This window comes from Sus scrofa, chromosome 13 (genome assembly GCF_054392235.1).
Source record: "Sus scrofa isolate SSC_HxYL_T2T_F1_AM1 chromosome 13, Sscrofa_HxYL_maternal_Yorkshire_Landrace_v2.0, whole genome shotgun sequence".
NCBI lineage: Eukaryota > Metazoa > Chordata > Mammalia > Artiodactyla > Suidae > Sus > Sus scrofa.
The window spans coordinates 38,676,780-38,704,623 of record NC_139395.1 but is presented as its reverse complement, the minus strand read 5'-3'; the positions used below and the strand labels follow the sequence as shown (position 1 = coordinate 38,704,623).

The 27,844-nt window shown below is 45.5% G+C and overlaps 1 protein-coding gene across 1 annotated transcript; it reads left to right on the top strand.

Moving 5' to 3' along the window:
- Positions 1–5,342: 5,342 nt before the first annotated feature.
- On the top strand, positions 5,343–18,479 carry CX3CR1 (C-X3-C motif chemokine receptor 1). Its single transcript, XM_003358374.5, has 2 exons — positions 5,343–5,411; positions 16,196–18,479. The coding sequence occupies exon 2, from the start codon at positions 16,205–16,207 to the stop codon at positions 17,273–17,275; it is 1,071 nt and encodes a 356-aa protein (XP_003358422.1). The 5' UTR covers positions 5,343–5,411; positions 16,196–16,204; the 3' UTR covers positions 17,276–18,479.
- The last annotated feature ends 9,365 nt before the right edge of the window (positions 18,480–27,844 follow it).

The window sequence follows — 27,844 nt, the reverse complement described above, 5'->3', positions numbered from 1 at the left end:
CCTCTGTGAGAACACACTTGCCATCTAAAGGGACAGCCAGGTAGGGAGGGGTGGGGAGGGAGGGGCATGGAGGGGGGGTGCCAAGATTAGAAAAAGCTTAGAGTCTTAGGAACTGAAGTGAGTCGAGTTCCTAGTGGCAGGGGTGTCCTGTAACAGGAGTTTAACCCAAAGAATATTGCCGACGTAAGAAGGGAGGTTCATATATAAAACATGATGCTCCTTTTTTTCTTTTTATGGCCACACCCACAGCATAAGTTCCCGTTAGAGGTCAAATCAGAGCAGAAGCTGCTGGCCTATACCACAGCCACAGCAACGCAGGATCTAAGCTGCATCTGTGACCTACACCACAGCTCACAGCAACACTGGATCCTTAACCCACTGTGCGAGGCCAGGGATCAAACCCACATCCTCATGGACACTAGTCAGGCTCTTAACCCACTGAGCCACAAGGGGAACTCCTCCTCTGTTCCCCTGTCAGCAGGCTGCAGGAATTTTCCAGGTACCCATTTGGCAGAGAGACAAAACCTTAAGGCCACCTCTTCCCCACCACCACACCACCACTGCCGGCTTCCAACAACCCACAGAGGGTAGGACAAGCAGGCTTGCATTGTGGGACAGCTCTGAGGGTGTCAGGCTTCCAGTACACGTCATAAGCAAATTCACCAGGACCAAAAGCTTTAGATCAGTGCCTTCCAATAGTCTCCAAAAGCGATAGCCACATGTGTAATTTTTGAGTAGTGATTTTTTTTCTTTTTTCTTTTTTTTTTTTTTTTTTTTTTTGTCTTTTTAGGTCTGCACCCACGGCATATAGAGGTTTCCAGGCTAGGGGTCAAATCAGAGCTATAGCCACCAGCCAATACCACAGCCACAGCAATGCAGGATCCGAGCCACATCTGCGACCTACACCCCAGCTTACGGCAATGCGGGATCCTCAACCCACAGAGTGAGCCCAGGGATCAAACCTGCATCCTCATGGATGTTCGTCAGATTTGGTTCCACTGAGCCACAAGTGGAATGCCTCGAGTAGCGATTTTAAAAGTAAAGAGATACAGGTAAAATTAATGTTCATGAAATATTTTGTGAAACCCAATATTGCTAAAATATCGTTTCAACACCTGGCATTAATATAAAAGTTATGAGTGAAATAAGGTACATTCTTTTTTTTTTCATGCTGAGCCTTCCAAAATCTGGTAATATTTTATACTTACATTGCAATGCAATGAGACTAGCCACATGTGCAGCACTCTAGAGCCACACATGGTCCGTGACCACTGTATTGAACCGTGTAGCTGTAGACACTGCTGTATTGAAACCGCAGCTCCCAGGAGACACCAGCATAGGCCTGCCAGAAAAGCTTTAGAAAAATACTCAGAGGGGCAGCCAGCACTTACAGCAACTTGTGTGGAATTACAAGGCACCCCCTACCCCAGGGAGATGCAGCCAGGTTAAGTCGTGAGCTTAGCCTGGAGCTTAGTCTAGACCTCAGTTCCTTCTGGCAGTGCCTCCATCAAATGCCCCTTGACAGGGCCCTGAGACTGCCCTCACTCATCTTGCCAACATTTTTTTTCTTCCTGAAGAATTGAGGGTAACTCAAATTTTTTTTTCTAAGTTTCCACCTGTTTTATTACCTGTAGATGCTGAAACTGCCCAGGACACCAGGGAAGACAGAATCCAGTTCCTGTCCATCTTTTACAGATGGTGGCTCGAAGTGAGCTACCTGTGTCAGTACAGTGTGGTGAGGAAGACTCAGATTCCAAAGTCAGACTGCAGCGCCAGTTCCTGAACTGTGCGCCTTTCTGTGCCTTTGCATCCTTGCTATAAAATGGAAACCATACCAGTGCTGTTTGAGTATTAAACAAGGTAACAACTGTAAAGCGCTTAGCATAGAGCTTGGCACACAGTGAACATTAATAACTAGGATGATGATGATTAAGTTTCACCTGTTATTATCTCTGCATCTCTGTTTTCTTGGTTGTAAAGTGGAGATAATCATGCCTAATGAACTTGCTTTATAGGGTTCTATGAGGTCTACAAGACATGATGAATGTGAAAGCAGGTTGTAAACCTGGGAAGCCCCTTATTAAGTCCAAAAATGACTCCTCAGTTCCACAGCCTAGCTGGCGGGGGGGTGTCTGAATTTTTTTTTTTTCTTTTTCCGGTCACACTGGCAGCATGTGTAATTTCCCAGGCCAAGGATCAAACCTGTGCTACAGGAGTACCACAAGCCATTGCAGTGACAAGGATGGAACTTTAACCCGCCGTGCCACTGGGGACTCCTATGGGAGTCTGATTTTAAACAGCCTTTACAAATTCAGAATTGGGAAGGGGGTGTCTCTAACTCCATCACTGAACGAGGCGAGAACCAGCTTCAGCATTCTTTTCCTGGGTAAACTCTGACTTCAGCTCTATTTTATCATCTCTGCGACCAGCTGAGAACACCCAGTTCGCAAGCCAAGAATTGAGGGTCAAATGAGACTCTGACTATAGCATGCCTGGCACAGAGTCTGCCTGACTCAGGGCTATGGAAGGGACCTTGCTGCCCACACCAGCATCAGCCAGGCCTAGGACAGCAGTTCATGTAGAAACCACAAGGGGGAGCCCAAGGCTTCCATTTAGGAAATGGTTTCCCCCCTCCCCAACTCCCCCCACCCTGGCCTCCTCCACCTGCCCTAACAACCCTGGCCATTGGTTGGTTCCCCTCACAAGCTGCTCTCCCAGGGCTAAAAGAAAGCCCTTAGGAGAGTGATGGTTGTCCACCCTGAGGCTTCTCAGAGGCATTGCTCTGGGTTGGTAATATGCGGAGAAACAGCCAGACACCACATGTATGTAAATTTCTAAACTGTACCTGCTGAGTGGCCTTGTGTTATTCCTTTAACCACCTTGGGCCTAGTTCCCTGCCCTGAAAAGGGGCTGGTGCCTGCGGGAAAGCTTTGTAAACCATGGCCTGAGCTGCACATGCCGTCATAGCCATCCTCCTCATTGTTCCCAATCAGTGGGCTCAACCATATGGGATTCCCTAACATAGGAAACAAGGACAGACTCCCCTGTTGGCTGCCTGACCATGAAGTTCCCATCTGGACATCAGAGATGCTCAGAGAGGGCAACTCTGCAACAACGAAATGGCTAACCACCCCTGCCACGAAGCGCCATCTGACATGCTTTACATGTGTCATTGCTAACCCTCACAGCAACCTTGCCACATGGATTACTAGCCTGATCGCAGACACTTGGAACAATCCACCACCCAACATTTCAGAAGGGCTTAATTTAAGCTTGCTTCTGGGAGCCACTCAATTCTATAGCAGTGCAACAGCAGAGGCCTTATTCCTAGATAAATTAGTCTCCTGGCATACGGTAGCAATGCTCTTTTTCAATATGTGATTCATTTTCTCAATTTTTCTTGTTGAGTGTGACCTCCAGGATGAATGTAGTTTCCAACCCACATGCAATGCTTTAGATCCCTGCTGGGTTATCCTGGGGACAGGAGCAGGCTCACCATCACTTTGAAGGGCTTTGAAGGGGGTAGGCAATCCAACTCAGGGAATAATTTCCTTAAGGAGGGCTTTAACTACTTTAGAGGATTTTTCTGTCCAGGTGGAATACACATCCACCCATCCAGAAGAAACGTCCACAAACACTAACAAGCATCTGAGGTTTCCTGCAGCTCAAGGCATTTGAGTAAAGTCTATCTGCCAGTCCTCAGTGGGGCAGGCTCCTCTATATTGAATTTCCCTGGGGGTGGGGGTGGGGGAATCCAGCAGTAGTCTTTGGATTATTTTTAGCACAAATTCTAGCCTGGCCAAGAAGATAGCCTGACACTGAGGCCAGGGGAAGACTGAGAAAGGAAACTGGGCAGTGGACTTCCTCAAATGCCAGCAGGTCACCCAGCTTGGGGCACTGCTGTCCCACTCACAGCTGGTCCTGGCTGGTGAGTCTGTGTTGGGGATGAGGAGCGGTATGTGGGGGCGGGGGGACGGGGAGCTTGCAGTTCAGTCCTCCCCTTAGGACCACAGTGACTAGAGCCAGGGTTGTGCTGGGCACAGGTGGTGAGAAGGGCAGTGAGGAGCCAGGGAAGACCTGGGGGGGGGTGTCATCAACCACTCAATAAACACGTGTACTGAGGGCCTACCTATTCCAGACACTGGCTAGGCCCTGGGAAGGGGTGACCAGGAGGAGTCTTGGCCTTGAATGTGACTCGGGCAGGTAAGGAAGTGGTAGGAAAGCAGTGTGGCCATGGTGGTTGAGATTCTAGTTCCAGTCAGAGAACCATTTGGCCAGGGTTGGGGGAAGGATCACAGCCTGGAAATCAGGACCCAACTGGGTGGCACATCCCACTGGAGCAGCCTGGACCACTGCCCATCAGATACACAACGTGGGCTTAACTGCAGGGTACAGGGAACCACAAAGAGCCTTAAAGGAGGGAGTTGAGGGGAAACATGCTATTGAGTGCCCACCAGGTGCCAGGCACTCAGTAGGTGCTTTCTGTGCCAATGCCTCTCAAACTCAATATGTTGACCCATCTCCTAAGAACGTCATTAAAATGCAGTCTCTATATTCCCTATCTTGTAATAACCTATAGAGGAAAATAATCTGAAAAAGAATACATATATGCATAACTGAATCACTTTGCTGTATACCTGAAACACTGTAAATCAACTATACTTCAATAAATAAAATTTTTTGTTTTTATAAAACAATATAGGCATACCTTAGAAATATCGTGGGTTTGGTCCCAGACCACCGCAATAAAGCAGATGTCATAATAAAGCGAGTCACATGGGAAAAAAAAATAAAGATACATAGAGGTGAATTTTCTTTATCATGAATAAAATCTATAAGGCATCGAAAAGGGAAAAAAAAAAGCAGAGTCTTACTTCAAGAGGCCTAGGGCAGGGTCTGACATGCTACATTTCTGATAAGTTCCCAGCTGGGACCACACTCTGAAGAGAAAATCTGTAGCTCAGCAAACCTGCACCCCAGTGAGTACTATGGGCTCCCTTTTACTGGCAGGAAAACTGAGGCTCAGTTCCTGGGCTTTCTTGAAGGCATATCATTAAGGAGAGCTGCACTGTTCCCTGCCCTCCACTCACATTGGGGTAGGGGTAGATAACACAGCCCCCAAGCTATCACTCCCTCCAAACCCCTCCTGGTCTGTCCCCAGGCTTGTGTGTGCCCCTAGGCTCCCAGGTTTGTGAATTCAGACTCTCCTGTCTCAGCTGGCCTCTAGCCTGGAGCTTCTGAACTTGCGTGGGGCAGCATCTAAACATAGTCTACCTCACAGGAAACCAGACACTATTGGCTAACTTTGCAAATAAAGAGGGAGGGAAAGGGAAATACTCTCTGGTAGAGTCTTTGCAGGACAGGGTGGCGGATTGGCACATCCAGAAGTTCCCTCCCCAGGTCCAGCCCAGGTAAGAGAAGAGGATGTGGTTAGCACCTGAGGGTGCCCTGTGGGTGCCAGGTGGGGGAGGCACTTTGGTCAGAGGTCAAAGTGGGTTAAAGAGGCTGGTTTGCTTCACATCCTAACAAGCGATACCATTTTCCTGAGGATACTGCAACCTAAATGTCCAAGGGGCTTGGGAGAAGTGGGGAGAGGACAGTGGGTAATTAGATCATTTATGATCTGCTCAATGTGATGCAATATGATTAAAAGCATTAGTAATTACATTTCAGGGACATGGAGAAATGCTCATTTTAAAAAAGCATCACTTAAAATTGTATCAGGGAGTTCCCATCCTGGCTCAGCAGAAATGAATCTGCCTAGTATCCAAGAGGACGCAGGTTCAAGCCCTGGCCTCGCTCAGTGGGTTAAGAATATGGTATTGCCATGAACTGTGGTGTAGGTTACAGACTCCACTTGGATCTGGCATTGCTGTGGCTGTGGCACAGGCAGGTGGATACATCTCTGATTCAGCCTCTAACCTGGGAACTTCCATACGCCATGGATGCAGCCCTAAAAAAGACAAAATAAAATAAAATTGTATCAGATTTCCCTGGTGGCTCAGAGGTTTAAGGATCCAGCGTTGTCACTGTAGTGGCTCAGGTTGCACTATGGCATGGGTTCAGTCCCTGGCCTGGGAACTTCCACATGCCACAGGTATAGACAAAATAATAATAATAACAATAATAATAAAAAAATAAAATTGCATCTGCCCATGATTACATGTAGGATGAATAAACAAGGTCCTACTGTATAGCACAGGGAACTATATTCAATATTGTATAATAAACCATCAGGGAAAGTAATATGAAAAAGAATATACATTAAAAAACTAAATCATGGAGTTCCCGTCATGTCACAGTGGTTAACGAACCCGACTAGGAACCATGAGGTTGCGGGTTCAGTCCTTGCCCTTGCTCAGTGGGTTAAGGATCCGGCATTGCCGTGAGCTGTGGTGTAGGTTGCAGACGCGGCTTGGATCCCGCGTTGCTGTGGCTCTGGCGTAGGCTGATGGCTACAGCTCCGATTCGACCCCTAGCCTGGGAACCTCCATATACCGAGGGAGCGGCCCAAGAAATAGCAAAAAGACAAAAAACAAAACAAAACAAAACAAACAAAAAAAACAACTAAATCACTTTGCTATTCAGCAGAAATCAACACATTGTAAATCTGGTATAAAATAAAATAAATTTTTTTAGAAAGGTAAAATCACATCTGGATGATACTGAGGAATTATTAACTTTTTAAGGTGAGAAATAACATTGAAGTTATTTTTAAAATAATTTTATTTTTGTCTTTCTTATTGTTTTAGAGATTCACACTTAGTTAAGTTTATGGGTAAAATGTCATGACATCTGGATTTATTTTTAAATAATCCAGTAGGGCATAAAGTGAGGAATAGATAAAATACTGATCATGAGTTGCGAATTATGGAAGCTGGGTGGTGAGTGCGTCGGGGTCCTCTCTGCTTTTTTATGTTCAGGAATTGTACAATAAAATGCTTTTAAAATAGTATTTTCATTTTAGATATAAATATACTCTATATTAATATTAAAAATATGCATAAAGATAGGATGAGAAAGCTAAAAGCTAGCTGTGGTTAGCTCTGGGAAGCCGGATTGTAGATAGTTTTGTGTTTTATCTTTCCTTTCCACGTCATGCTTTTTTGTGCCATCTGCATTTTATATTTCATTTTTTTGTCTGCACCCACAGCATATGGAGTTCCTGAGCCAGGGATGGATCAAATACGAGCTGCAGCTACAACCTACGCTGTAGCTGCAGCAATGCCAGATCCTTGACCCACTGAGGGGATAGAACCCACACCTTAGCAGCAACTCAAACCATTGCAGAGACAACGCCAGATTCTTAACCCACTGTACCACAGTGTGAACTGCCCCATCTATATTTTTGTGAGCATCTATTGCATTTATAATGAAAACTATTTTCAAAACAAACTGCTGACACAACTCTGATGTTCCATATTGATGTATGCTGTTGGGACACTCGGGCTCAGAAGGTCTGTGTCATTGGAAAACACAATCATCAGAAAGAAAGTATAAGCAGACACACATGTGGATGCAAAACGGGAGGAAAGACATCTGGCGCCACAGCTGGCTGGGGCCTGTCACTTCTCACTGCGTGACCCACATCAGGTCACTGCCTCCCAGGGCACCGCAGTCTCTGCTCTGTGAGTTCACAGCCCAGTCCAGAGGAAGGCCAGGGAGTTTGAGGATTTCTCTCCTCCTGCCCTCCCTCTGCAAAAACGGCTTTTTCTTTTTCAAATAGTTGAAATAGAAAACTTGAGGAAGAAAAAACTTGAACCCAAAGAAAAGAAGACTGGACTGTGTGAAAAGCAGGCATGAAAACTTCCCCATTTTCTTGGGAAACTGCAGGGACACTTAGGCTTGGGGGGGAGGTGGAGGTGATGGATTCACATCCTTCACCTTCCTCTTTGCTTGGCTTTGTTTTCACAAAGGGATGCGGGATAGGAAACAGTCCCAGCCTAAAATCAATTCGACCCCTCTTAGCCCTCAGACTGACCTGGCTCTCACCCAGGCCCTTGGCTTCAAAGGAAGCACCACTGTGTGTGAGTGTGTACTAGCCACCGTCTAGCCCTGCTCCACACCTGTCACTCTCACCACCTCACAGGTAGGCGGGGGAAAGAGCTTGGCTCTGGAATGAAGGCCAAGCTCTGCACTTGACCTTGCTAAGCCTTAGATCCTGCTTTTAAAATGAAACCAGCCATGAGTTGATAACAGTTGAAGCCGAGTGATGGATACAGGCTGGGTTTCTGTGAGGATGAAGGGTGCGGCATATAAAGTTCCAGGCTCACTGCCTGGCCCATATTTGGTGCTTGAGAAACAATGTATGTTGTCATTATAGGAAACTGAGGTTCAGAAAGTTTGTGTACCTTCAGATCACTGACTACTTTTGTGTGAGGCTGTGAGGGGCAGAAGAGGACGGGACATGCCAGAGCTGAGCCAGTTTCAGGACAAACTTCCATTCCCTGCCATACCTCCCCCACCCCCACTCCCAGGAGGCACCCTATCCCCAGCCTGCCTGGGCTGCAAAAAACCCAGCAATATCAGGTGTGGTCCCAAACCAGAGACCTTGGCCTCAAAGAACCTCTTTCCAGGGATCAGGGACACGACTTACCCACCCCCCCCAAGCCCAACCACTGACCTGGAACTGAGTCCTCAGCTACCCGTATTTAATGAGGCTCAGACCTTCCCCCTTGAAGAGGATCAGAGCCAGCACCTGCAGGTCAGGCTGGACAGGGAGGGCTGCTTTGCTATTCCAGGATGGGTCATAGCTGTGAGGCCCTGGAGCCAAGGGTGGACAGGCCAGGTCTTTTCCAGTTTTTCCGAGCACAGTCTCTGATTCCTGGCAGTACAGTTCAGGGGGGTTCTGACCCTGGAAGACCTCCCTACAAAGATAGCAGAGAAAGAAAACACTTTTCTTGCTGAATATGCTTTAAATAGGCACCACAGGCAATCCTCCAAGAGGGAGTAAAGAGCCAAAAAAATTTCAGAATGGCCAGAAACGACCCCTTAACACACGTTCTCAAGATAAACAATAACTAGCCCTCAAGTGAGAGAACTTCAAACGTTAAGTTTACCTGGTCACTGGGGTCACCATCTGTATCAGCCGGTTGGCTTCATCCAGAAGAGAAACTTCTCATCTCTTTATGATCAGAGGGAATGGTGCAACTTGGAGCCAGGTTCCCACCCAAGTCAGCCTCCTGCTCTCCCACTGGGACCAGGAGCCTGGGCACCTCGATGTTTGCATTTTGGAGAGATGGCTGCTAGGCCAGAAAGCTGACAGAGGAACGGATCACATTTTCAAATGGATATATATCTGCATTTCAAAGAGGGGAGGAGGAGGCCAGGGGACTCCTGTCCTTTATTTTCGAAAGGGAGAATTAAATCTCTTATTTTTCACTTTTACTTGTCCTTACACCAGTGTATGATAAAGATAATAAATAGTTATTAGTTTAATCAATAATTAATAAACCATCTCCTCAATTCAATTATTAAAAAAGAAAAGTTACAGAGCAGTTCCTTTCTAAATTCACAGTACTTTGACAGAAATAAATAAATGCGGAGTTCCCGTCGTGGCTCAGTGGTTAACGAATCTGACTAGGAACCATGAGGCTGCGGGTTCGATCCCTGGCCTTGCTCAGTGGGTTGGGGATCTGGTGTTGCTGTGAGCTGTGGTGTAGGTCGCAGATGCAGCTCGGATCCTGAGTTGCTGTGGCTCTGGCATAGGCTGGCGGCTACAGCTCCGATTGGATCCTTGGCCTGGGAACCTCCATATGCTGTGGGAGTGGCCCTAGAAAAGGCAAAAAGACAAAAAAAAAAGAAAAAAGAAAAAAAGAAATAAAGAAATGCGATAAAGTGCCATGAGGAGGGAAGCAGAGGGAGGCACGTCAAACCAGGAACAAGTGCAGGTTCTGTGATGGGGCAGCTCGTGCATAAGCAGAAGGACCTCACCCCACGTATGGTTTTTCTCCTGTTGCTGGTCTTGGCTTGGGGTGTGCATTTGGCCTGTATAAAATACCAGTAGGTAGATCATGCTGTGTTGTTTTAGGGGAACTCTCTCTCCCTGTGCTGCAGGGAGAGAGAGTCCCTTCATTTATTTGTGTGGGGGAGGGATGCAAACTGCAAAATGTGCCCCAGGAGCTCCTCAGAGTGGAATGCAAGCCTCCTCCATCTGTTCCTCTGCTCCTTTCTCAACCTTCTCTCTCTCTGCATCCTAAGAGGGGTCTTGTGGAAAAACAGCTGTCATTGCAAATGGGAAAACCATCAGGTCCTTTAAAATTCATGGCCCAAGTAGCCAGGGGTGTGGGCTTGGAGCCAGACTGAGAACCCTCCTACCTAGGCCAAAGTGAATTCCAGACTTGTCAGGACTGATCCAGGGCTCTGTCTCCAAAGAGAACCTCATCTGAGTGCTGGCCACCTGTGGGCCCAGAAGCTTCACAGGCTGCTAGGCAGCCAGTCTGTGGACATCAGGCCACATGTACCCTGTCCCAGGACTTATATTTCCTCCTGTTCAGTCTTTGTTGGTAAATTGAGCAACCAGGGCTAGCCAGGCCTTTAGAGATGGTCCAGTCCAGGGCTTTCATTGCAAACATCAAGAAACTGATCCTATAAATTGAAAGAAAAGAAAAGAAACTGAGGCAGGGAGTTCCCGTTGTGGCTCAGCAGGTTATGAACCCAATTAATATCCATGAGGATGCAGGTTTGATCCCTGGCCTTGCTCAGTGGGTTAAGGATCTGGTGTTGCCATGAGCTATGGTGTAGGTCGCAGACATAGCTCAGATCTGGTGTTGCTGCGGTGTAGGCCAGCAGCTGCAACTCTGATTTGACCCCTAGGCCTGGGAACTTCCATGTGCCAAAGGTGCAGCCCTCAAAAGACAAAAAAGAAAAAGAAGAAAGAAAAAGAAACTGAGGCAGAGCTGAGAGTGAGCTGCCCAGGCTCTGCCAGCCGTCCTCGGGTTGTATGCACCCCTACAGGGCTCTGAATAGCATCACTGTGTATTTGAAGATGGCAAATAAGCCTTCATTCAGCCTTTTTTTCTCCAGAGAAAAAGAGCCCACTTTCTTCACCATCATGGATGAGAGCTAGATTCTGGGGGTGGAGCAGTGAGGACCAGACTAGTGGTGGCTGGAAAGGCCAAAAAAAAAAAAAAAAAAATCCACTCCCCGTCCATTTCCTACCCACACTTTCACTGAGTGTCAGCCTACTGAGTCCTAGAAGGAGAAACTCAGCAAGTGTTCAGAGTCACATCATGAATCTTATCCTTTGCAGAGGGAGTCACCTCTGTTACTTTTCGGTTCTCGTTCTAGAGATGTGGGCTGCCATAGGCTGCAGAATTCCTCTCCAAGAGGAAAAGCAAGGTGCAGGGCAGGGAGCCTGGCTTTGAGGAGAGATGCATCTGGATTGAAATCCTGGCTCTGTAGCTGCCTTGGATAAGTTACCCAAATCTCTCTGACCCGCCGTTGGTTATATTCCAAGGGGGCATAGTCACTTTCCATATGAGGATGTGGTAAGAATTGAATGGGGTCTTATGTCTGGAGCATGACACTTAGCTGGTACCAGGAATGGCAGCTCTTCTCCTAAACTGGGGCTTTCGGAGGATAACCTCAGGTTCTAGAACATCAGGAGCACAATGGCACCCCCATGGGGAAAACCAGGACTCAAGCAATTCCCAAGTTTCATTTAGTCCAAAGGAAAAAAAAAAATAAGCCGCACACTTTTCTTGGCATTAGACTGAACCTCCAACCTGTCTGTACTTGGGACAGAAAAAGCCATAAAAAGAGAGTAAGGAAGGTAAGGAAACAAGCAAATAAGAGAAGATCCACTGGATCTAGAAAACAGCAAGCAGGTCGTGAAGCCAAAAGAGACGGGGAGCAGCACGAAAAGAGGTTGGGGAGAAGAAAGTGGATGGGGGCCACCTGATGAGAGGGGAAGTGTAGAAAAGGGAAGCTGATTGGAAACAGTGGGTAATGATGACCAAAAAAAAAAAAAGTTAAAGAAGTGCATGGGGCTGAGAAAAGGAAGTGGCCAGAGGAAGCAGAACAGGATCAACAGTGGAACTGACTGGGTGGTTTTTTGTTTTTAGAGCAGGTTCTACAAAATTCATTTCAACTTGGGTATGGAACATATGTGCGCTGAAAACTCAGCCTCTAACTTCAGCCCAGACTCTTCCAGCTCAGCATCACTTAGTAAAACAGTGACTTAACAGAGGGTGAGGGGGCCTGAGGACGGCTGGGGATGGGTGTGCAGGGCAGCCTCAGTGTCATGGGACCTGTGTTAGCGCTTGCCCTGGTACCCACCCCTGTGTCTCTAGGATGAATTCCTAATAAGCAATTGAATTTTTTTTTTTTTCATTTTAGGGCCATACCTGTGGCACATGGAAGTTCCCAGGCTAGGGGTTGAATAGGAGCAACAGCCACTGGCCTACACCATAGCCACAGCAATGTGGGATCCGAGCCACGTCTGCAACCTACACCACAGCTCACAGCAACACCAGATCCTTAACCCACTGAGCAAGGCCAGGGATTGAACTAACACCCTCATGGATCCTAGTCAGGTTCATTAACCACTGAGCCACAACGGGAACTCCTAAATTTTATTTCATTCTTATACTCTCACTGTACCAGTGAGGTTGTTTTTCAAAGAGGGAAAGTGCTTGCTTTTATTGCTTGTTATCCCCATTCTGGACTCTGCTTTGATATTTAATGTGTCCTTTTTTATTCTCCCTGCCAGATCTGGCCTTGTGTCTTGTTCATTTTGGGGAAGGAGGAGGGGGAGGGATGATCACGGACTTGACATTGGCCCTGTTCCCCTAACCTCCAGCTGTGTGACTACCCAGGTGCTAAACTTTGCTGGGCTCCCCACGTGCACACTATGTGCTAATGGGAATGAGCTCATTGAAAGCTTCATCCATCCCATCCCCTCCTGTCTAGCACAGCACAGACTTGCTCATAGCAGGGACCACAATATGCCAGTACAGAACCCTGTGCAAATGCTCAGGAAAGGGGCCTCTGGAGACACGGGGACACTTCTGGGGTCTCTGCTGGGAATGTCAAGCCACCAGGGAGTCAGCATGAAATGCCGAGCGTTGATGAGCCCTCACTTGTCCCTCTGGATGGCAGGTGGTGGCCCCAAGCTAGACTGGTACCCTGGGACCAGTCACTTCCTCTCAGTAAGGAATAAGACCAAAAGTCAGCAAAAATTATCCTTCCTGGGGCGTTCCCTGAAATCACACCCCTTGCATTCTGTCCTCACTGAAGACTTTGTTGATGTGAACTTTTACCCCTTGTGATGACAAGCCCTTTCGTGGCCAAGACTATGTCTGGCCATGCTGAACCAAGTGCCAGTGGGGACTTCAGACCTGTACACTGAATCGATGTTGAACCCCTCACACCAGCACCAACCATGGCATCTTGGTATAAATTACAGAAATCATTTCCAGGTGTGCACATGGCAGCCCTGAGCCAGGTGCCCAGTAAGACGAGGCATGGGACCAGGGCCCTCCTTGCCACCTGCCACAGTCAGTTGTTTATTTCTAATGTCCCAGCCTTCTCCAAGCTCTTGTCCCAGCTTTCCCTGTCCTCTCACCATGAATATCCCTGGAGCCTTCAGCAGGGCAGTGAACTAAATATAGGACTTTCCTTTCAGAATCATGGAGAGGATTAAATAGATAATAACATGGAGTGTTTGGCAATGAGCCTGACAGCTTAATAAAAGCTCAAAATTGGCTTGCTTGCACTTTTTGTCCCCACCTCCCAAAAAAACTGCTAACAAAACATTTTTATTCCCAGGGAAAAAATAAGGCCTTCACAGACCAAATTTCCACAATGCCTAGGGTGGGAGTGAAAGAAAGAGTCCACAAGCAGCCTGCATGATTCCAAAGGTCCAAAGGGCTTCTGCTTCCTCCTCTAATGCATTCATTAAGCACCTGCTGTATGCAGCACACAGTGCCAAGTGCTCCCCTCAGATCAGCGATGTGGCCAGGCATGAGAATGAATCCCAATCTTACGGATGAGAAATGTCAGGCCCGAAGTTTCCAAGTTCACCCAAGGTCACTGACCAGAAAGTGGGATCCACTGGCAAATGTGGCATCCAATTTCAGGACAGCCTGAGTCTGCAGCCCATCCACTTCCTGCCCCACCTCTTTGCTCTTCCCCCTCAATTATGAGCCAGCGACATCTGCCCAAAATTTTGTAGGAGGTCCCTGTGTGTAAGGCATGGTGCCAAGAGTGGACATCAAACCCATCTTATAAGACTTGGCAAAAACCAAGCTAATCCAAAGTGCAAAATTCCTGGACTGCAGGTCTGAACACAGGCCCAAGAGAGATGCAGAAGGATTTTTATTGTCCTTGGCCTCCTCTTGAGGTCCATTTGCCAGCTCCTTTCACTGCAGGGGGTGCAGGTTGGGAGAGGGGGCTAGCCCCAGGATGCCACTTAAGACCACAAGGGCTTGACTGTTTGCACTTCTACGCAGTTGCCCATCTAGGAAGACAGATTTTGGTAATGGCCACCTGCACCAAGCAGTCATTTCCTGCCTCCCTGCATCTCAGCTGAGCCATGTGAAACTGACATTTCACATGGTTGTGTATCAGCCATTGTATATGGTTCAGCTTAACTATGACTGGTCAAGGTCATAGCCAGAGTTTTCTCTCTGAGAAAAGGGCATTGCATCTGAAAGCAAAGAAAGCATATACGTCTCTGGGGCTGAAAACTGGCCTGAGATGGCCCAGGTCAGAAAGCCATGGACCACTTCCCTGGGGAAGATTTGGGTAAGAGGCAGGGGTGGATCAGGACACCAAGCAGAATCTGGGAATGGAGAAGCAAAGCTCTGGATGGGTGGGCCCTTGCCTTGGCAAAGACACCATCTTGGTACAACCAGCATGAAAAGGATGTCGTGGGGTGTGGAAACTCCCTTGGTTAAAGACGCGTGAACTTTGGTTTTAGTTGCGCTGGGGTGGGAGGCAATGACAACCAGGAGATGTGTGCTGAGGTTTCTGAGGGCCTGTCTTGTGGTATCACAAGGAAGAGGAGGGGCTGCAGAGGACCAGGGCCAAAGGGCTTCCCTGCAGCCTCTGGACTAAGGCCTGGCTGTGAGGAGAGGGACAGACAAGTGTCACTTCCCAACCTGAGCAGAAACGTCTTGTCTTTCCATTTTTGTCCAGAAGGAAACAGGAAAAGAATAGTGGGAGAGGCCAGGCCACAGAGAAGTGCAGGGCTGGTAACTATCAGGTTAATTAGCCCCAGGACAAGGGCAGCAGGCTAACTGTGCACAGTCCTCCATCAGCCCTTTCATGACTGCAAAGCCCTCAGTGATGGTGATACCCCCTCTGCACTTGCAGTTGTCAGATGACCACCCATCCTGGTTGGCCTAGAACTGAAAGTCTGACATGTGAGGCTTTCAGTGCTAAAACCAGGCAAGTCCTGGGCAAACCAAGGCAAGGTAGTCACCCTCTCTGACTCTGTGTCTTATCCCTTAAGGAAGAGAAGGACTTCGTTGGTTCTAAGAAAAAGAGGAAAAGAAATGGCTCTTAAAAACAAAGAAGCAGCTCTGGGTGCAGGTGTTCCCAGGGCTCGGCAGTGTCTCAGACCTCTCTCTTCAGATTTGGCTTCATTCAGGAGGAATTAGCATCCAGAGGATGGAGAGGGGGGAGCAAAGGAAGGGGCTCATGAACAGTTGCTTTGGGCAAGTTTGGACTCTAAGTGTGAATTACAGCACCCCTCCCCCCACAACACACACACACACACACACACACACACACTTTGGACTCTAAGTGTGAATTACAGCACCCCTCCCCCCACAACACACACACACACAAACACACACACACACCCCACCCTTCTACTCCCTGCCTGTGGTCCTCTTCCCCCATCCACACCCTGGTCAGGGTAGCAAGCTTTTAGGTTGACTTTTGAAAATCAAAGAAAAAAGATCCATCTCAAGTTTCAAAAGGCTTAGATTCAAACACTAAGTGAGCCATTTACTGCATAGTTTCTGGCAGGTCCCTTAAACCTCTCAGAGACAGGTTTCCTCTCTTTCAGAGTTGTCTGTTACAGCCTCTGTCACAGAGACTGTTCTGAGGATTAAACATTGGGAAATGTTTTGGTCAGACACCCAACCAGAAGTTTGTTTCTTCCAGGCTGCCTAAGGAAGCGGCAGAATTCCAACTTTGTTTCTCTGAGAACTAATGCTGTTACTTGTCTTCTTTTCTGATCCAGGCACTCACCATGTCCACCATCTCCCCTGAATCAAGTTTAGAAGACTTTGACTACGATGGGCTTCTAGAAGCCTGTGACATGGGAGACATCGTGGCCCTGGGAACTGTCTTCCTATCCATTCTCTACTGCCTTATTTTTGCCTTTGGCCTCGTGGGCAATCTGCTGGTGGTGTTTGCTCTCACCAATAGCCAGAAGCCCAAGAACATCACTGACATTTACCTGCTGAACCTGGCCTTGTCTGATCTGCTTTTTGTAGTCACCTTGCCCTTCTGGACTCATTATCTGATAAACGAGCAAGGCCTTCACAATGCCTTGTGCAAACTCACCACAGCCTTCTTCTTCATTGGGTTTTTTGGAGGCATATTCTTCATCACCATCATCAGCATTGATAGATACATGGCCATCGTCCTGGCCACTAACTCCATGAACAACCGGACCGTGACGCAAGGTGTCATCATCAGCCTCAGCGTCTGGGCAGCCGCCATCTTGATGTCCGCACCCCAGTTCATGTTCACCAAGCAGAAGGAAAACGAATGTCATGGTGACTACCCTGAGGTCCTGCAGAAAATCTGGCCTGTACTCCGCAATGTGGAAATAAATTTGCTTGGCTTCCTGCTCCCCCTGTTCATTATGAGTTACTGTTACCTCAGAATCATGTGGACACTGCTTTCCTGCAAGAACCACAAGAAAGCTAAAGCCATTAAGCTGATCTTTCTGGTGGTCATTGTGTTTTTCCTCTTCTGGACACCCTACAACATTATGATTTTCTTAGAGACACTCAATCGCTTTGACCTCTTTCCCACCTGTGACATGCAGAAGAATCTGAGGTTGGCCCTCAGTGTGACAGAGACAATTGCATTTACTCACTGCTGCCTCAATCCCCTTATCTACGCATTTGCTGGAGAGAAGTTCAGAAGATACCTTTACCACCTGTATAGGAAATGCCTGGCTATCCTGTGCGGCCACCCTGTCACTCTTTCCTCCTCCCTATCTGAATCACAAAGGAGCAGGCGGGAAAGTATTCTGAGCAGCAATTTTACTCATTACACCAATGATGGAGATGCATCCATCCTTCTCTGAAGGGATCCCCAAAGCCTTGTCCCTGCAGCTAGCCTGCAGTTCTGGACTTTGATCCTGAATAATAAGGACAGATTTTTAAATTTACTACATGCAAGAAACAATGGAACCAATACTCCAAAGCAACCCTAAAGTTTTTTGAGAATTGTGCTCAAAATTTGAATGATAAAGGGTAGGCATGCCTCTTACTGCAAATAGCAGGATGTTTTTGTTTACAAATGACAAAATTTCAACTCAGACTAATTTAACCTGAAAGGAGGCAGTATCATTCACATTGGGCCCAGAAGCATAAAAAGAAAAAACACTAGCCCACACTGAAAAGACATTATTTCCAATCCCAACTCCATCACTTGCCTGCTAGGTAATTTGAGGCCAACAGAGCTTCAGCTTCCTCAGCTGTAGAATGGCGATAGCAGTACCTGTCACATAGGAAGCATCTTTTCCAGCATGAGGAACCAGCCACCAACTCTCACAGGTCTCAGCCCTCTTATATGCTTCCCAGGCTTCAACTTCCCCACAGCTGGCACCATGCTTAATTGGTGCTGTTGAGAGAGCTTGGATGAGGCTCAGACACAGAGGAGGCTGGTTCCTAGGGTGGCCCTCAGTGGACACTCATAGATATACAGATTCATAGCCTTCCCTGACCCAGCCCTCCCAGCCTGCCTGGAACACTTCTTCCCAGTCACCTGCTGGCAACCCTACCTAGAGAGCACGCATCGTTCATGCCACTGCCAACCTGGAGAGCCAGAGCCCAAAACCAGCTTCCTTTTCTCAGACTTCCAAAACTCAGACTTCCTTTGGGATGGTCTGAATCTCTAACGCTTGAAAAACAATAGAAGTGATGCTGAAGAAAATGTCATCTATAATCTAACCATTCAATATTTTCATGTGCCCATCAGACCTCGTTCAAACCCTCATGCATTTCGAGTTGTGACAGTTTTATAATCTGGTTTTTTTTTTCTTAACATTAGGCCACGAACAATTCTCTGTTTCGATATAGTTTTTTGTAATGAACATTTTAGAAGACTCTGCTAGGTTGTGCGCTCATTGAAAGCATCTGACTCACTGCTGTGTTTCTCACTCCTTGGCAGTCAGTATGTTTGTTTAACCAATGAGAGAATGAATAATGTTCCATCAAGATCATGTACTGTAACTCACTCACCATGTCTCTGTTAATAAACATTCACTGTTTCTAATATTTAGCAAATACATATTTTGCAGCATTTTCATCTGTGCGACTTCCTTTTGCCTCTTCAGTTACTTCCTTTGGCTAAATTCCCTGCCATGGGGATAGCTGGGCCAAAGGGCACTAGAACTTTTTAGCTTTTGACACACATATGCGAAACTAATATGCTATGAAGCCTTTATTGAGCATATATTACATGTAACACATGAGCTCAGATTCAGAGCTGTTCCAAAGTTGGGTACAGTCACACCTCTGTCCCCAAGGCTTAAGAGGTGCTTAACATTTAATTTTTTTTTTTTTTTTTTTTTTTTTGTCTTTTTGCTACTTCTTTGGGCCGCTCCCGCGGCATATGGAGGTTCCCAGGCTAGGGGTCCAATCGGAGCTGTAGCCGCCGGCCTACGCCAGAGCCACAGCAACACGAGATCCGAGCTGCGTCTGCAACCTACACCATAGCTCACGGCAACGCCGGATCATTAACCCACTGAGCAAGGGCAGGGACCGAACCTGCAACCTCATGGTTCCTAGTCGGATTCGTTAACCACTGCGCCACGACGGGAACTCCAGAGGTGCTTAACATTTAAATGAAGAACTTAGAAGTTTACAAATAAGCATACTTTGCATTAATTAGTAACATAAGGGTAGTGACATCTGACCTGAGTTTTTAAGTGTCTTAAGACCCTAATCTTAAGACATTTGACCTAAGTCTTAAGATCTTAAGAGAAAAGTTTGAGAATACTGAAAGGCATTAGGAGCAGAGTATGTGGTGGGAACTTTCTGGAGCTTTGGCTCAGACAACCTATGGAAGAGGGTGTTCACGGTGTGTTCACAGTTTTCTCCATTATTACCTGATCTTTGTTCTAACTGTTAAATCATAAAACTTTTCATTACATTTTAAACTTATTTCTGGACTCCCAAGAAAAAAGAAGAAAAAATTCTTTTGGCTTGAGAAATAAGGACGAGAGACAAGCACATTCATTTCTAAAAGAAAATTAGATTCATATCATAAGAAACTTACATTCATTCATTTTGCTGAATAAGACAGAATAGGAAGAAAATAAGGAAGTTCATTGAAAAGCCCCAAGAGAAATGATATTGACATTTCTATAAAGCAGGCACATTGGGAAAGGATAGTTGGCCCTAAAAGCACAGCTGGATCAGACCACCTTGGCTTCTGGGCTCTGAGCTTCCCCAAAGCAGGAGACTCCAAAGGCAGAGAGAGATCTATGATTACGGCTCAAAATATCGGCACTGTGACCTTGGACAAGGTATTTGACATCTCTGAGACCCAGTTTCCTCACCTGGAAAATAAGAGTAAAAATAGTGCCCACCTCCTAGGATTATTATGAGGATTTACAAAGATTACCTCCACAAAGCAAATAGCACAGGCCTGGCAAAGCAAGCTCAAATAAATGCTGGCAACTATTTTGATTCTTTATTATTATTATTATTGTTATTATTATTATTATTTTGAACATTTTCTAGTGAGGAAACTCATACTATGTTGCCCTTGTCTTCTTGTTTTTTCAGTCCCATAATCAAAGAATTGTGGGTGATCAGATATAGGTGGGTCCAAACCCACACTTTGCAGGTCAGGGAAAGGAGGCCCAGAGAGGGCCAGAGGATGGCCCAAGATCACACAGTGAGTTAAGGAAAGAGACAGACTCCTTGACTCTCAGTTTACTAACTCCTTCCTCCTCTTGATAAAAATACAGACAAGTCCTATGGTGACTATAGTTAACAATACAATATTGCATGTTTGAAAGTTGCTGAGGGTGCAGCAAAAAAATCAACTATGTGAAGTGATGCATGTGTTAACTAACCTTATTGTGAAAACCATTATACAATACATATATACATAAAATTGTATATAGAAAACCCTAAAGGCTCCATCAAAAAACTTAGAACTAATAAACAAATTCAGTAAAGTTGCAGGATACAAAATCAATACACAAAAATCTATTGCAATGCTTTACACTAATAATAAACTATCTGGAAGAGAAATTAAGAAAATAATTCCTTTAGTAATTGCATCGAAAAGAATGTAAAACCTAGGAATAAATTTACCAAGGAGGTAAAAGACCTATATATCGAAAACAATAAGACATTAATGAAAGAAATTGAAAAAGACAAAAATAAATGGAAAGATATTCCATGCTTATAGATTAGAAGAATTAATGTTGTTAAAATGTCCACATAACCAAGAGCAATATACATCTTCAAAGCAATTCCTATCAAAATTCCTTTTCACCAAATATAAACAATCTTAAAATTTGTATGGAACCGCAAAAGATCCCAAATAGCCAAAGCAATCCTGAGGAATAAGAATAGAAATGGAGGAATAATGGTCCCTGATCTAAAGCTATATTACAAAAAGCTACAAACATTATGGTATTGGCATAAAACAAATACATAGATCAACAGACCAGAATAGAGAGCCCAGAAATAAATCCACACATACATGGTCAGCTAATTTATGACAAAGGAGCCAAGAATACATAATGGGGAAAAAAGAGTCTTTTCAATAAATGGTGTTGGGGAAACTGGAAAGCTGCATGTAAAATAGTGAAACTGGTCCGTTATCTTACACTATACACAAAAGTTAACTCAAAATGAATTAAAGTTTTGAATGTAAGAACTGAGACCATAAAACTCCTAGAAGAAAACATAGGCAGTATGACTAGGTCAAGACTTTGACATAGGTGTTGGCAGTGATTTTTTTAATCTGACACCAAAAGCAACAAAAGAAATAAACAAGTGTTACATAAAACTAAAAAGCTTCTGCACAGCAAAGGAAACCATCAACAAAATGAAAACGCAACCCATTGAAAGGGAGAAAATAATTGTAAGTTATATATCTGATAATGGACTAATATCCAAACTACACACACACAAAAAAAACGCAATAGCAAAAAGCCAACAAGCCAAACAAACAAAAAAACTCTTGGAGTTCCCGTCATGGCGCAGCAGAAACGAATCAAACTAGGAATCATGAGGTTGTGGGTTTGATCCTTGGCCTTGCTCAGTGGGTTAAGGATTCAGTGATGCTGTGAACTATAGTGTAGGTTGCAGACACTGCTTGGACTCTGCATTGCTGTGGCTGTGGTGTAGGCCAGCAGCTGCAGCTCCAATTAGACCCTTAGCTTGGGAACCTCCATATGTCATGGGAATAACCCTAAAAAGCAAAATAAAAAAAAAAAAACAACTCTTAAACAATCTGATTGTAAAATAGGCAGAAAATCTGAATAGCCATTTTTCCAAAGAGACATAAAGATGGCCTATATAGGTACATGAAAAGATGCTCAACATCATTCATCATTGGGAAAATGCAAACCAAAACCACAAAGGGATATCACCTCACTTTTAGAATGGTTATTATCAAAAAGACCAAAAATAATAGGTGTTGACAAGGATCCGGAGAAGAGGGAAACCTGTACACTGGTGCTGGGATGTAAACGGATGTAACCACTATGAAATACAGTATGGAGTTTCCTCAAAAATTTAAAAATAAGGAGTTCCTCTTGTGGCCCAGAGGAAACGAATCCGACTAGTATCCCTGAGGATGGAGGTTCAATCCCTAGCCTCGCTCAGTGGGTCAGGGACCCAGTGTTGCCATGAACTGTGGTGTAGCTGAGCTGAGGCTCGGATTCTGCGTTACTGTGGCTGTGGCTGTGGTGTAGACCGGCAGCTACAGCTCTGATTCGACCCCTAGCCTGGGAACCACCACATGCCACAGGTGCAGCCCTAAAAAGCAAAAAAGAAATTAAAAATGGAACTACAATAAAATACAGCAATTACACTTCTGGGTATTTATCTGAAGAATATGAAAGCAATAATTTGAAAGGATCTATTATACAGATACAGATACCTATCTATATCTGAATATCCATCCATCCATCCCCATGTTCACTGCAGCATTTACAATAGTCTAGATATGGAAACAACCTATGTGTTCATGGATGAATGAATGGATAAAGGAATTGAGGTAAAAATATACAATGGGATATGATACTAATGAAAACCTAGCATTTGTTACAACATAGACGGACACTGAGGGCATTACGCTAAGTGAAATATGTCATACAGTAAAATACAAATACTATTTAACCTCTCTTATATGTGAAATCTAAATAAACAAATTAGGAGTTCCCGTCGTGGCGCAGTGGTTAACGAATCCGACTAGGAACCATGAGGTCGCGGGTTCGGTCCCTGCCCTTGCTCAGTGGGTTAACGATCCGGCGTTGCTGTGAGCTGTGGTGTAGGTCGCAGACGCGGCTCGGATCCCATGTTGCTGTGGCTCTGGCATAGGCCGGTGGCTACAGCTCCGATTCAACCCCTAGCCTGGGAATCTCCATATGCCGCGGGAGCAGCCCAAGAAATAGCAACAACAACAACAACAAAAGACAAAAGACAAAAAAAATAAAAAAATAAAAAATAAATAAATAAATAAATAAATAAACAAATTAAAAAAACAAGCTCATGCATATGGAGAAGAGACTGGTGGTTGCAAAAGGGAGGGATGAGAGTGGGAGAAATTATTAAACCTTTTTTTAGTGTAAATAAATTGAATAAAAACTGTAAAAATGAAATCATTACATTGTACACCTTAAACTTACAAAATGTCATATGTTAACTATGTCTCAATAAAGCTGGGGAAATATATTATGTAGACCAATCCTGCCTCTAAGAGCAGAAGACAAGGGTGGGGAATGGAAAAACCCCAGAAAGAGGATCTGCAGGCAGATTATTTAGACAGAGAGGAATGGTCTGACCTCTAGAGTGCAGAGTTTAACAGAATCAATCTGCTCTCGGTGACAGGTGAAGCCTGGGTGGTATAGACTTTGGGCGCCAGCTGTTCTGTGACAGTATCTCTAAAGAAAGATGGTCAACAGACAGAGATTCACCAACAAAGGATACCAGGACTCTCAACGGCAAATGCTACCAGCCACTCCTGACAGGATGTGGGTGGGTGGACCAAACCTTTGGGAAAGGGGCCCCTGCAGAGGGATAGCCACAACCCAGGGCTCCCCCAGTGCTTAGGGAAATGCCAAGTCCCTTCCAAAAAACCCTACCCAATTTAGGCTTATTCTATGCTCATTCAATGACTGTCTACAGAGGAAGTCAGCTCACCAGGGACCTTGCCTCCAAGAAAGATGGAGAATACACACTCTGATTACGGGAAGAGTTACAATCCTTAGAATCCACTGCCTTTGGCATGCTGATAGAGACTGGTGGTTTTCCATCATCGCTCTCTCTCAGAGGCTGTGCCTGAGCACAGAGAGGGAGAATTCTCCTCTGGTCTCAAAAGGCTGACAACCCAAACAGGAAACTTGGCAACCCAACCCTGAGAGGTGCACCTTGGGTACCACTTGGCCCCTAGGCGATGTCCCATTAGTGCCCACAAAATTGGGGTAATCTGTTCCAACTCAGAAGCAAATTTTCTTTATGACTAGCACCCTGCTCTCCTGGCCCACTGGGGCCACTTCAGTTTCAACATGACCTATAATACTGTTTGTTTAACTTGCTGAGTTAGCAATTACACTCTGCGCTACCCAAGAGCAAGTGAGAAACACAGGTGTTTGCAAATGTGGAAATACCCAGTCTCTCTTCAAGATGCCCTCCAGCCATAGGAGGGCCAAGACACTTTATTGAGGATACTTGGTACCATGTTTCTGCACTGTGAGACATGTTTTGTTAGGCAATAGCCAAAGTTTCTCCACTGGGAGTTCCCTTCGTGGCTCAGTGGTTAATGAACCTGACAAGGAACCATGAGGATGCAGGTTCGACCCATGGCCTCGCTCAGTGGGTTAAGGATTCGTCATTGTCGTGAGCTGTGGTGTAGGTTGCAGACACGACTCATATCCCACTTTGCTGTGGTTGTGGCGTTGGCCAGCAGCTATAGACGATTAGACCCCTAGCCTGGGAACTTCCACATGCCGAGGGTGAAGCCCTAAAAAGCAAATTAAAAAAAAGCTTCCTTCGCAGACACACCCTAGACAGCTCTAGAAACCACAAGACACGCTCAGCAGGAAAATTACTCTTTAACTCCGTATTTCCTCATTTATTTAGGTAGAAACAAAAATAAAATTTTAATTTGCATTTCTTTGATTACTAAGTAAGATTGTTTAGTTTTCAGTGTGCTTGTTCTATATTCTTTATATCTTTCTTATAAAAGAGATGCACAATTACAGAAAATAAAATAAAATATAAAGAAATGTACAAAAGTGTAAAATTACAAAATATTCTACCTCCTACAGATAAACATTTTTTAACACTGAGGTGATTTTTCCACCATGCCTTTCTCTGTAGATATAATTTTTTTGAATAAAAAAATATTTGAGATCATCATGTACATGCAGTTTTAGATACTTTTTTATAACATAAACATTTTCCCATGTATTGCTCTTAAAGGTGATTTTTAATGATTGCACAGAAGTCCATACAGACCTTACCTAGCCCAGCCCTTACTGAAGGATAGGGATGTATAAAGGAAAAATGCAGATTCTTCCTCCTTCTGTTTAGGCAAAAATCCAGTTTTTCCCTCCTGTGTTTCTCGCCCCATTGCCTCCTCTGCTGCTCACACAGAACACTTCACTTCTGATGCTTCTGATTACCACATGTGGGCGATTTGCCCACATCAGTCAATTTAATTCTTTGTGACACCAGCTGCGTGTCCTACAATTTAATTCAGTTCTGATGCTCTCTTCCTAGAGGTCATGTCAGACCCCACAGGTTAAGGGCCTGGTCCCGCAAGACTGCCCCACCCACTTCAGACTCGTATCACAAGTAGTAGGTCTCCAGGTTACCCATAACTTCTGGCTGAGCTGACTACAAATTGGAGGTTCCATGACCCCCTCCTCAGGTTGGAAATGCACAAAGATTTATGTTCAGCAGAGTGTTGCACAGTGTTATAAAAAACTGGGAGTTGCATCCTGTGAGATAATAGAAAAAAATATATATATATATATATCTGGCTCTGGTTCTTGGCGCAGAGCTCCTAAAACCTGTATAATTTTCTAAGTGATAGGAACACTAGGAGCATCTTTCATTCTAATGAGGACATGTTGAGTGGGCTTCTGGATGGCTCCCAGATGGGGCATCTCCATTTAGAGATCTCAAAAGAGCTGTCTCCTATTACTTGGCCCCATTCTCTTTTTTCAGTTAAAAAAATTTTTGGAGTTCCCGTCGTGGCGCAGTGGTTAATGAATCTGACTAGGAACCATGAGGTTGCTGGTTCCATCCCTGCCCTTGCTCAGTGGGTTAACGATCCGGCGTTGCCGTGAGCTGTGGTGTAGGTTGCAGGAGCGGCCCAAGAAATGGCAAAAAGACAAAAAAAAAAAATTCTTATTATCTTTTTTTTTCTTTTGAGGGCCACACCTGTGGCATACAGAAGTACCCAGGCTAGGGGTCAAATCAGAGCTGTAGCTGCCAACCTACCCAAAAGCCATGGTCGCACCAGATCTGACCTGCATCAGCAACTTACATCACAGCTCACAGCAACACCAGATCCTTAACCCACTGATCAAGGCCAGGGATCGAACCCGAATCCTCATGGACACTAGTTGGGTTCTTAACCCACTGAACCACAACAGGAACTCCACCCCATTCTCTCCTGAACTTTCTTAATATCCTCAGCTTCACCAGTGCTCTCCATGAGGCTCAATCTCATGGGCCATAGTTGGGCCCACCTTCTTGACCCATGGAAAATTTGACAAAGTATATCACTTCAGCTCTCTTCTGGTTCTCTCATCACCTATCTCATTGCCCGCTCTTTCACAGTCTCCTTCACCCCTTCTTTCTGCCTCCCTAAGCTCAAGACATTGAGGCCCCAAGCGAGGTACCCAGATCTCCTCTCTATGATTCTTGGCTACAACATATTTATTAAAGTCATTAATGTAAATTGCTCAGAGGGAGCAGAAATGACACTGAATTAATTCACCATTACTAAAAGCACAGATAGATACTCACAGACTGGGGAAAGTCATAGGCAGCTGATGCTGATGACAATTTCTTGGAGCATTTATCACATTTGATTTGGCTACTTTTTTTTTAATTTTTTTTGGGGTCTTTTTTGCCATTTTTTGGGCCGCTCCCACAGCATATGGAGGTTCCCGTGCTAGGGGTCAAATTGGAACTGTAGCCACCAGCCTATGCCAGAGCCACAGCAACACAGGATCCTAGCCATGTCTGCAAACTACACTACAGCTCACGACAACACCGGATCCTGAACCCACTGAGCAAGGCCAGGGAATCGAACCCGCAACCTCATGGTTCCTAGTTGGATTCGTTAACCACTGTGCCACACCAGGAACTCCCGATTTGGCTACTTTCTAAAAGCATCCAGGTACCTTAACCAAAGAGGCATGAACCAGTAAGCTGGTACCAGATCCTTAGAGAAGGATGGGTTTTTGAAAATGCTTGGTCTATGGAAGATGCAGTGGCAGCAATGAAGAACTGAGACCACGCTGGAAATCTCCTGTATCTCTGGCAAAAGAGGAGAATTAAAAACACTCTGTGAAAAGAATGTATATGTGTTTAAAAAAAAAAAAAGAAAAGAAAAGAAAAAGAAAACACTCTGTGCAGACTCTAAATATGACATCAGAGCAAACTTAGGAGCCCAGGGCATCAAGCTTGGTCTTTTGGGGAATTTCTGTTCCACTCACCCTGGTCACGTTTGGCCACTCCCGGGCTAAGAGAACACCTGCCCCCAGACTCCCCCTGCTTCCAAATACTATAGTTGTGCCAGCCACAGGGCTTACAGAGCCTTCAGTGAGGCCAGAAGGATGCCAAGGCCATCTTGCTACTCTTTTGTCCATGACAATCTACCCTCTTCCTCGACAAGCCTGGACTCAGAAGCTAGGCATCTCTGCCCTGAGAGTGTTGGTCTTTGGACATGACTTAACTGCTTTGGGCCTTAGCTTATTCAACAGAAAAATGGGTGGTGATACCTATATTCAGAGGAGAAAATGAGAGATCGCAGTAAAAGCAGCTACCACAGGGTCTAACACAAGGCAGGGGCTCAACCCAGGCTCACATCCCTCGTCCTCTGGGGCAGCAGACAGAGGATGAGGGATGTGAGCCTGGGTTGGACCCCTGCCATGTGTTTAAGGCCCAGCTGCCTCAAAGTTTAAGGCCCCTCCTCCCAGGCCCTACTGGTGTTAATTCCAATGTCCAGAAACCTTCCCTTGGGTCCTTCGGTTCTCTTCCCTCTTCACGAACGGAATGGGATGAAGACACATTCCTTGAGACCTCATGTGCGCAGGTATCCTAAGTAACCTAGAGAGATTCCCAAATGTCTGAGCTGCGTATGCAGATATGGACCCACCATGGGGACTATGTAGGACCTGAAGTTTTATATGCATTTTCATGAACCCAGGTTTGCTTACAAG

Excerpts from the sequence above, each read along its gene's own strand:
- CX3CR1 (XM_003358374.5), top strand. The coding sequence starts at position 16,205 with ATGTCCACCATCTCCCCTGAATCAAGTTTAGAAGACTTTGACTACGAT.